Genomic DNA, 11,143 nt, shown 5'->3' on the forward strand with positions numbered 1-11,143 from the left:
AACTCCTGAGTTGAAACGATCCTCCTGCCTCGGCCTCCCAGAGTGCTAGGATTACAGGCATGAGCCACTGTGCCCGGCCTACAGTTTGATTTTATAGGTTCAGGGAGACGGATTACAGGTAAAGTCCTAAAATCAATACATGGAAGGCATACATTGCTTTGGCCCAAAAAGGTGGGCTATCTCGAAGAGGGGTGGGGCTTACAGGTTATTGGTGGGTTTAAAGATTCTTTGACTTGTAATTGGTTAAAGACCTGAAGCTTTGTCTATAGGCTTGGATGTTTTAAAATAAGGAGGTCTGTTAATCAGAGATAAGCCACAGGACATATATTTGTTGTGTAAATTGAGGACCTGCAGGTTTGTCTTGCATACCCTTAGGCCTGTGAATGGGTTACAAAGGAGTATCTCCAAGAAGGGAGGGGGGCATGATGAGGCATGTCTGACCTCCCTCCTCGTGGCAAGCAACTTAGTTTTAGGATATCCCCTTGGCAACGAGGGGGTCCATTCAGTCAGCCAGTAGTGTGGGGGAGCCTTAAGATTTTATTTTAGTTCACAATTCTCCAAAGTGATTCAGGGAAGTAAAACCTTTTATTTTTTTCTTTTTCTCTTTGTCCTTATCTTATGCTGTTAAAGCGGAGGGAGTGAAACTTTTTTCCCCCTTATTTAATTTCTTAAGTCAGGCATGATTTAGAACCCTTCTTTTTTGTTTGATCTTCCAGTGCAAAAGTGAAAGTGAAGCTGAAATTCCCAGTGTGCCAGTAATTGAGTTTAACCCTCAATTATACAGACAGCGGTACCAGTTTGTTAAAGATTTAGTGGATCTACATGAACCCAAGAAGGTAGGAATTTATCTTTCCAAACATTTAATTACTGAGACTGTCTCATGAAGTATTTTTTGTCAAATGCAGCAGTAGAGACTTTTTCAAGGGGATTCTTGCAGTAGGCAGAATGCTGTGACTATAAGATCACAAGTATCTCAAGAGTGCCGTAAAAAAGGTTTTTCTTTTACCAGAGAATTGAACAAAGCTAGAAAGTAGTGGCGAAGTGGGATGAAAGAGTGGAATGGAAGGATGGTAGAATGTTCTGGGGGACCTTAAAGAGGTGCTGTTTGTTTCCTGAGGCCAAAGTTCAAAGGCCTGGGGGAGACAGGAAAGTTTTCCTAAAGTATGGTTAAAAGGGAATATTCTTCCCAGTAACCAGTGGGGTCAAGTAGTTATGCTATTCATTTGAGGCAGTCTTATGGCGCAGGGTGGTTCTTTGCAGTGAGCCCTTTCCTTCTTTAGCCCAGCTCAGATAGAATTCATCGTTGTCAGGTTCAAATGTGAAGAAGAAAATCTTGACTTTTTTTTTTTTTGCAGTTGAATGTGATCTTGTAGGTTCCACATTCCTAGAGAGTTTAGTCAGATTATCAGGCAAACTGGGTATTGTACCCACAGGTTTTTTTTTTTTTTTTTTTTTGAGACAGAGGCTCACTCTGTTGCCCGGGCTAGAGTGCCATGGCATCAGCCTAGCTCACAGCAAACTCAAACTCCTGGGCTCAAGCAATCCTACTGCCTCAGCCTCCCAAGTAGCTGGGACTACAGGCATGCGCCACCAAGCCTGGCTAATTTTTTCTATTTTTAGTAGAGATGGGGTCTCGCCCTTGCTCAGGCTGGTCTCTAACTCCTGAGCTCAAGCGATCCTCCTGCCTCAGCCTCCCAGAGTGCTAGAATTTACAGGCATGAACTACTGGGCCCAGCATCTCATTTGTTTTTATGAACACTAGTCTACCAAAAATGTCCTTCCATATAAGTGTTTATTATGGTTTTGTTACCAATATGCATTCCTCTCCCCCTCAAACGTTTTTGATTATACTTCTCTGGCTACAAATGTCTTTGGAATAACATTTTGTGTCATGCAGGTTGCAGACCTGGGATGTGGTGATGCTTCACTCTTAAGGCAGTTAAAAATCTACCCATGCATTCAACTGCTTGTTGGAGTAGATATCATGGATGAGCATGATTTACGATGGAACGGGTAATACCTAGTTTCTGAATTATGCATTAATCTAAAACTAGTGGCATTATTAATTACACTTAGAGAAAGTTGATTCTATATAACTTGTTTTAAAAGATTGGGGCTATTGGAGTCTCCAGCTCACTGAATAATCAGGCTTTGCCATAACACTAATTGGTTGTATACTCCATGTATAATGCCTGTATTTTGTTTCTACCAATTTAAAGCCTTAATTAAGTCATCATAGTCAAAGCAATTCAAAGTCAATTTCAGATGGCAAAATCTTGTCACTTTAATGCCAGACACAACTTTTGGGTTTTTTTTTTTTTTGTGTGACAATCTTGCTCTGTTGCCTGGGCTAGAGTGCTGTGGAATGCCTAGTTTCAAGAATCTTTTTCTGGCCGGGTGCGGTGGCTCACGCCTGTAATCCTAGCTCTCTGGGAGGCCGAGGCGGGCGGATTGTTTGAGCTCAGGAGTTCGAAACCAGCCTGAGCAAGAGCGAGACCCCGTCTCTACTAAAATTAGAAAGAAATTAATTGGCCAACTAAAAATATATAGAAAAAATTAGCCGGGCATGGTGGCGCATGCCTGTAGTCCCAGCTACTCGGGAGGCTGAGGCAGGAGGATCGCTTGAGCCCAGGAGTTTGAGGTTGCTGTGAGCTAGGCTGACGCCATGGCACTCATTCTAGCCCGGGCAACATAGTGAGACTTTGTCTCAAAAAAAAAAAAAAAAAAAAAGAATCTTTTTCTTTTAAAGAACACAAATCTGAAAATCACTGATCCTTGATGCTTAATACATCAAGACAAGGAAAACAAGTAATGTCAGACTTAAATCAGCGTAGGTAGAGTATAATTGTATGGGGAATCTGATTTCTGTAACTAGTGAGAATTTCTAACTAGACTGTGTTCAAAATGGTTCTTTTGTAAAAATTCTTTTGCAGGGTTAAGCTGCAACCCTTCTTGGGGCAATTTCTGATGCCCCGGGAGCTGGATTTGACTGTTATATTGTATCACGGCTCTGTTGTGGAGAGAGACTCTCGTTTGCTTGGATTCGACTTGATAACGTGTATTGAATTGTAAGTTTAAAGTGATTGATACTATATAATTTGGAAAATCTGAAAGAATTAGACTGAATAATCTTAGCATTACATATTTAGGTGTTTGTCATAATATTTGTAAAGAAAATTGCTCATCAGTTGGGAATATTATTTTACTTTACCTTTTCAACATTTTACTTGGCAATTTCAAATATACAGATGAATTGCAAAAAAATATATAGTACCAAGAACACCCATATATCCTTTAGCCAGATTCACCTCTTGTTAACATTTCCCCATTTCCTTTATCATTTGTACATGTGCACCCTTCTCCCCCATTTTCCCTTCTCTTCTCCCCTTTTCCCTCTCCTCTCAGTTTTTTTTCCTGAGCCAATTAAGGGTAGTTTATACATATGGCCCTTTGCGCCCATTAAAAAAATTCAGTTTAGAACCTGGAGGCATCACACTTCCTGACTTCAAATGGGACTATGTAAAACTGAAAAGCTTTTGCATAGCAAAGGAAACCAACAGCGTGAAAAAGCAAGATATAGAATGGGAGAAAGTATTTGCAAAGTATTCATCGTCAAGAAACTAATATCCAGAATATACAAAGAACTCAATAGTAAAACTAATTTAAAAAAATGGGCAAAGGATCTGAATAGATACTTTTCAAAAGAAGATATACAAATGGCCAACAAGGTTATGAAAAAATGATCAGAATCACTAATTATAAGGGAAATGCAAATCAAAACCACAGTGAGATGTCATCTCAGCCCAATCAGGATGGCAGTTGTCAAAAAGACAAATAACATTCTGGCAAGGATGGGGAGAAAAACTTTTATACACTGTTGGGAATGTAAATTAGCCATTATGGGAAAACATGTACATTCGAGTCTCACCAGCGCTTACTATTTTCTGTTGTTTTCATAGTAGCCTACCTGATGGGTGTGAGCTGTGGTATGTTATTGTGATTTTGATTTGCATTTCCTTAATGATCATGATAATGAGCATCTTTTCATATGCCCAATGGCAATTTGTATATCTTCCTTGAAGTAATGTCTATCAAAATCCTTCCGCCCTTTTTTAATCAGGTTTTTTGTTGTTGAATTATAGGAGTTCTTGATATTTTCCAGATATTCATCCCTTATAAGATTTATGATTTGCAAATATTTTCTCCCATTCCTCTATAGTCTCATTAAATGAGAAAGAGTCTGATAAAATTTTTTCCAAATTGTGTTTTTTGTAACATATATGATACCCTTTTCTCATCAGTTGTGTTTAAGTAGTGCGTGTCCTATAACTTCTTACCTATGTTTTCAACTTCTTTACCATGCTTGTCCTTCAGCAGAAGGCAATTTACCCATTAAAGTCTTGAATAGTTTGTACATATGCATGAGGTATAAAATTCAATGTGTACTAATAATAGTGAAACCCACCCTCACTTCTCTCTTCCAGTTACCCAGTTGCCCTCCCCAAGGCCGCCATTACTAACTCTTGTGTAGACGTTGAGAAATATCCCATCATTTACAGATACATGTGTCTATTCCAGTTTTCATTGTACAAATGATGATGTACTATACACACTGCTCTGTACCTTTTTCACTTAGCAGCGTACCATGGAATCAGATCTAAGGTGCTTCTGCATTCTTATTGCTGTACATTTGCCCACTGTAAGCAGGTAGCATACTGTGTTTAACCAGTGTTGTATTAAGGACCACTTAGGATGGCCTCATCTTTAGCTATTGCAATGCATGGCTTTGCTTATGGCATTTTTTATGTGAGAGTCTATCTGTAATATAAATTCCTACACATAAAATTTCTAGGTCAAAGGGTGCATATATTTATAATTTTGATAGCTGTTTCAGTTACGGTGAAGGTTGAGTTGGTAGAACAGAAGCTCCAAAATGGTGGCTTAGAGAAAGTAGAACCTTATTTCTCTTAATCTAACAGTCCTAAACTGAGTGGTCCATGATTGGCGGTGGCTTAGCTCCTGGAAGTCACTTAGGAAGTAAATTCCTGTGCCATATTCTACAGTCCCCTGGGATGTTAGACTCATCTGTGTAGTCATAGCTGGGCCACAGACATATTCTTCCAGTTCATGGGAGAGGGGAAAATCCCAGAGGAACGTATCTTAAATGTTTTAAGACCCAAACCCAGAAGGGGCACACATGTCTTCACTCATCTTCCATTTGTGAGAACTTAACGTATGTGGTCACACCTGGCTGAAAAGGAGGCTGGAAATGAATCTTCTAATGGTAGCCATATACCTGTGACAACTCTTACCGTGGAAGAACAGAATAGATTTTGGTGGACAGCTAGCAGTGTCTACCACAAACGTTCTTGCCAAATTGCCTTCGCTAGTAGTCACACTGATTCACATGCCCGTTGGCCGTGTAGGAAGGTTTGTTTTCCTACCCTTTCACCATGTGTCTTTTCTGGCGTTGTCTTATCCAACTTTATCTTTGATAGTCTGATAGGAGGAAAGTATAATCTTAGTTTCAATTTATTTCTCCTGTATTATAATTTCACCTGCTCCAGAGCCATTTGATACATTTATCTGAACTGTGTATATATCCTTTATGAATTTTTCTATTGAATTGTTGGTATTTTTCTTACTGATTCATATGCTTTTTTTTTTTTTTTTTTTTGAGACAGTCTCACTCTGTTTCCTGGGCTAGAGGGCTTGGCGTTAGCCCAGCTCGCAACAACCTCCAGCTCTTTGGCTCAAGCAATCCTCCTGCCTCAGCCTCCCAAGTAGCTGGGACTACAGGCATGAGCCACCATGCCTGGCTAATTTTTTCTATATATTTTTAGTTGTCCAGCTAATTTCTTTCTATTTTTAGTAGGGATGGGTCTCGCTCTTACTAACGCTGGTCTCGAACTCCTGAGGTCAAGTGATTCGCTGGCACTCCCAGAGTGCTAGGATTACCGGCGTGAGCCGCTGCCCCCGGCCCATATGCTTTCTTTTTATGTTAGAATTAGTCATTTCCCCCCAACTTTGTTTTTTGACTTTATTTTTGAAAACTATTAAAAGTACAGGCATGAGCCACCATGCCTGGCTAATTTTTTCTATATATTTTTAGTTGTCCAGCTAATTTCTTTCTATTTTTAGTAGAGATGGGTCTCGCTCTTACTAAGGCTGGTCTCGAACTCCTGAGGTCAAGTGATTCGCTGGCACTCCCAGAGTGCTAGGATTACCGGCGTGAGCCGCTGCCCCCGGCCCATATGTTTTCTTTTTATGTTAGAATTAGTCATTTCCCCCCAACTTTGTTTTTTGACTTTATTTTTGAGAACTATTAAAAGTACAGTGAAATTAATATTATTTGGAGGGTATAGTTCTATGAATTTTAACATAGTTTAATATAACCTTTGCCTCAGTCAGGGAACAGAACATTTCCACCATCCCGAATAGCTATTTTATGCTACCCCTTTGTGGTCACACCCTCCCCGCTGCTTTTGGCAATCACTGATTTATTCTCCATCATTGTAGGTTTGTCCTTTTGAGAACATATAACAATAGAAGAGTACAGTATTAATAATAGAATCGTACAGTCTTCATTCACTCAGCTGATACCTTTGAGATTTATCCAAGTTCCGTGTGTTAATAATTGGTTCCTTTAAATTCCTGATTAGTAGTGCATTGCATGGGTGTACTGCCTTTTATCCTTTTACCCACTTAAAAGATGTTTGGGTTTTTCAGTTTGGGGTGATTGTGAATAGAACTGTAAGAAACATTCACATACAGGTTTTGCATGAAGGCAGGTTTCATTTCACTTGGGAGTAGGATTACTAGGTGGGTCATAGGTTTAAGTGTGTGTGTGTGTTTTGCTTCTTAATTTTTTTTCTCTGTATCTCTTCCTGTCTGCTTATTAGCATTTCATTTGCTGTATTTTTCTAACTTATTGAAATAAATACTTAGCTCATTGGGTTTCAGCTTATGTTCTAGTGTATGGTAAAGCAATGACTTTCCCTTTTGTTACATTACGCTGTAACCACAAATTTTGATATGTAGTATTTGCATTGATGATGCAAAGAAGACCAATAAGAGGACTCAAGAAATTGCTAGGTTTGGCAGCTTGGAGACCATTGCTGACTAGTGTAACAGGTCCTCAATTCACCTTCAGAGCTTCTTCCTATAACAAGCTGAAAGGGCATGGTGCTTCTGCCCATCAGCCTCCTGCTGAGAAAGGGAGGCCCACCAGGGTGGCGATAGGGGCTGTCCTTGCAGCCCGGGGAAGGAGATGTCTCTCTGCACCTTACTCAGTGTGCCTCCTGGTTTGCTTGCAAATTGGACTGAAGCTTAGGCACCTGTGAAGCACTTGCCAATGTCTGATTTCTTTAGGGAACGCTGTCTTAAATGGCTTTGTCACACTCTTTTTGGTAACATTTAATTTTTATATAATTGTAAATTTATGGAAGTTGGAGTAATGGTACAAGGAATTCTCACATGTTCTTTACTCAGATTCACCATTTATTTGACCCCATTTATTTTCTTTAAATACAATTTTCTACGTATATTTTTCATCTGAACCATCTGAGAGCAGGTTGAAGACATTGTGTCCCTGTATCCCTAAATACCTCAGTATATATTTTCTAAGAACAAAGACTTCTTACCATAACCTCAGTACAGTAGGAAATTTAACTTTGATACAGCACTATTACCTAATCTACAGTCCATACTCAAAATTCATTTATTCCGGTAATGTCTTTCTATAGCTATTTAATTTTAGCTATAGTTTAAAATGCTTCAAGATAACAATGCAATTAGTTGTCATGGTGGTTTGGGCTCCTTTAATCTGAAGCAGGTCTGCTCAGTCTTTCTGCTTTCTCTTCTTTGCCCTTTATTTCTGAAGAATACATGCTAATTATTCTTGTAGAGTATCCCCCGATCTGAGTTTGTTTACTCATTATTAGACTCAGGGTATGCATTTTTGACGAGAATACCATAAAAGTGATGTTGTGTCCTTCCTTGTGTGTTATATATCAGGGAGGTACAAGCTCAGGTACCTTTTTTAGCAGTATTGATAATAAAGCCATAGAGTACAGAAAAGGACCTTAGTTGGACAAGGGATGGGTGGGAAAGGATGAGAATGTATGAATAATTGTTCTTAGGTCATTGAAGCTCTATTACATACTCAAAGAAGGGAGAAATCAATGTACAGATGGAAATTGTTTCAAATCAATTAGAAAAATGGTGCAAGTGAAACTCGATTTTATTGTATTTTTCCTATTGACTATTTTAGAATAGAACATTTGGATCCAGACGATCTGGCCAGATTTCCTGAAGTGGTATTTGGGTACCTGTCTCCATCTATGGTCGTCATCAGCACACCAAACTCTGAATTCAATCCCCTATTTGAAGTAGTGACCGTAAGAGATTTAGATCATAAATTTGAGTGGAGTAGGAAGGAATTCCAGAGCTGGTAAGTCCATTAGGGTTTTTATGTTTTGGGGGGATCTTACTGGAGTTTAAAAGCCTAGGAAGCCAATCTTGATATGTATATATATATATATAATGTATACAATTGTTCCAATAAAATTGATATCCAGCGCGGGACTTAGCATGTAGTGAGGTCATAAAGGAGCCATCACATTTGAGACAGGTATGGAAAAGGGGGTGTGGGCACCAGGTACCTTTCATGTGAAGGTACTGCAGTGTTGGCACGGAGATGGACAAGGAGGAAGTTTGGGGCTGTGAAAGTGAGCCTCATGCCCCTGCCCAGGGATATCTCCTGAGGGTTGGTCGTTTTTTTCTGTCTGGTGTAATTAATTGCAAACTCAAATAGGCAGTTGGGTTGTAGCCTTTGTAGTCTCCTTGTCAACCCCTAACTACACCCTTCCCTATAACTTTCCTTTTCGCTTCCATATTCTTGTGGTAACTTGGAAACTGACACTACATCATTGCTTGAACTCTGCACAGGAAATAAATACAGCAAACACCATGATACGGTGGTGTAGGAATTTGTAACTTTACGAGTATTTTGGTTTATTGTGTTTTTCATCTTCTACTGTACTACTGACCAGTAGTACAGAAGTCATTGGTTTCTCTCCTTGTTTTGATTTCAGGGCTTTACATGTGGCAAAGACCTATAATTACTCTGTGGAGTTTACTGGTGTGGGAAAACCGCCAGCTGGAGCTGAGAGTGTTGGATTCTGTACCCAGATTGGCATCTTCCGGAAAAATGGGGGCAAGGCAGCTGAGTTGTGTGTTTCGGAGCAGCGTGATCAGCATGTTTATAAACCTGTGAGTGTTCTTTGTGAGGCTATCAGGGCAAGAAGTACATTTATTAGGATGGTGAACTCTGTGGGTAAAAGTCCCCAAAACAGAGATGAGTACAAATGACCTTATTTTTGTGGTTCCACCAAGGAGAATCCTTCAGGCCCCGTGACAGTTGGCAGGGTCGGTGTACAGCATCCTTTTGAGACCACCTAGCCTTTTGCCCTGTCTCAAAAAAGTTTCAGGAATGATCTGCTGGAGCTGTCTCAGAAGACTCCAAAGCAATACTTGAGCAACCTCCTTTTGTAGTCTGTTAGGATTAGCAGCACTAAGGGGCAAAGCCAGCAGCACTTCCTCCCCAGCAGAGTCTCGGGGGATGACTCTTAGAACTGAGCCTTCAAGCTTTTCAGACCCTTTTGGTTTCAAGAAGTGGCATGAAAAAGAAATTTTTTCCTTTTTAACTGAACCATTTTTCTTTTTTTTCACCCTTTCCCCTGTAATAAGTAGGAATGTTGGGTTACTGTGAATTAGTAGAAACCTGGCTGGGAGATGGTGGACATTATTAGAATTAGAAAGCAAATCAGATAGTTAATGTCTACACATCAGTTGTTGGATTCCCATTACAACTGAGGAATTTGCGATAGTAAATGGAAGGAATCTGACATGTATTCGATATGTATATTTAGTTAATTCTTATGTTGCAAAGAGTTACTGATGGCTTTGAAAACTCTCCTGTTCTAAGTGTTTTGTTTTTCCCCCTCAGGTGGTTACAATCTCATACCCGAGTTTGCAGCAGGAAAAGTACCTCAAAACCGCGCTGGTGAGCGAAGTGTGGCAAGAAGTGGCAAGTTTGAGAGTGGAATATCTGCGAGGGCTGAAGGAACAGGAGGAGGGCAGGGAACTGGGTAACCAGCCAGATGCTTGCTCAGAGGCCCCCATCCTGTGGTTTGGACCAGTCTTCACAGAAGCTGGAAAAGCTAGGATAGAGGCATCTTCTGAACCCTTCAGTGTTAAAGATAAGTTCTTTGTGCCCCTGCAAAGGCTCCTTGCTCATCCCAGGCTGAACCACTTAGGTGCTAGTGAAGAAAGGATGAGGTCACTCATTGCTGACTCGGTAACTTTGAGCAGCGATGGCTCTGCTGTGGTGACTGACCTGCACGATCCTCCTGATGATGACCCTGAAGACCCTCCTGATCCTTGGGATCCATAAGTTTTCCTTATTTCCTGATATTCAGGACCTGTGATAGTTGGGCTCACTTAGAATTTCGTTTAAACTTCTTATGTAGTTGTAATTCCAGTCATGTTTTTACAGTTTTAACATGGATGTCCAAGTTTCAAGCTGCTGGACAAATCTTGGCATAAAGCCAGACTGCTGTAAGCCCTGAGACGGATATGAGGGTTTAATAGTGGTGTGCTTTCTTTTGAAACTGGACATTTTCTTTGATTTTTTTAAGAATAAAGTAATCGGATATGGTAATGTGTTAATTTTGAACTTATTTTTTATTAGAGCCATAACTTGGATGTGACATTATTAAGAGAAAGTTATTAAATATGCTGCTTAAAGCCTTTTCCCGGCGGGTAACAGTAGCTTTAAAATCTTTGTAGGATTCTCTACCTCCTTTGGGCCAAATTCTAACCTCCGTAATACTTAACCTAAAACATCACACAAAACAGGAATGCAGGTGTTCGCAGGGCATAGAAACCTCTTCATGATGTAACTACTGTCCACGTTTTTTGAGTACCTTCTTCTCCAGGAGCTTTCTGGTTGCACTTGGGGTGGTGGTACAGATGGGAGAGAAGTCCGGAGGTAAACTGACAGGCACATTGGCTCGGCCATCTTAGGGACCTAGACGTCTGGTCTCACTTATTGTGGCATACTTAGCATGCATCCCTGGGA

General features: G+C 40.2%; 1 protein-coding gene across 1 annotated transcript in view; it reads left to right on the plus strand.

Moving 5' to 3' along the window:
- HENMT1 (HEN1 methyltransferase homolog 1 (Arabidopsis)) overlaps nt 1-10,512 on the plus strand; it is a 26,069-nt gene extending 15,557 nt beyond the window's left edge. The window contains exons 2-7 of the mRNA XM_012648503.1: nt 717-836; nt 1,898-2,013; nt 2,934-3,068; nt 8,273-8,452; nt 9,096-9,273; nt 10,010-10,512. Of these exons, the coding sequence (XP_012503957.1) occupies nt 717-836; nt 1,898-2,013; nt 2,934-3,068; nt 8,273-8,452; nt 9,096-9,273; nt 10,010-10,456 (1,176 nt within the window). The 3' untranslated portion in view covers nt 10,457-10,512. The remainder of the gene's footprint in view (nt 1-716; nt 837-1,897; nt 2,014-2,933; nt 3,069-8,272; nt 8,453-9,095; nt 9,274-10,009) is intronic.
- The last annotated feature ends 631 nt before the right edge of the window (nt 10,513-11,143 follow it).

Source organism: Propithecus coquereli, unplaced genomic scaffold (genome assembly GCF_000956105.1).
Source record: "Propithecus coquereli isolate 6110/MARCELLA unplaced genomic scaffold, Pcoq_1.0 Scaffold289, whole genome shotgun sequence".
In the NCBI taxonomy this organism is placed as follows: Eukaryota; Metazoa; Chordata; class Mammalia; order Primates; family Indriidae; genus Propithecus; species Propithecus coquereli.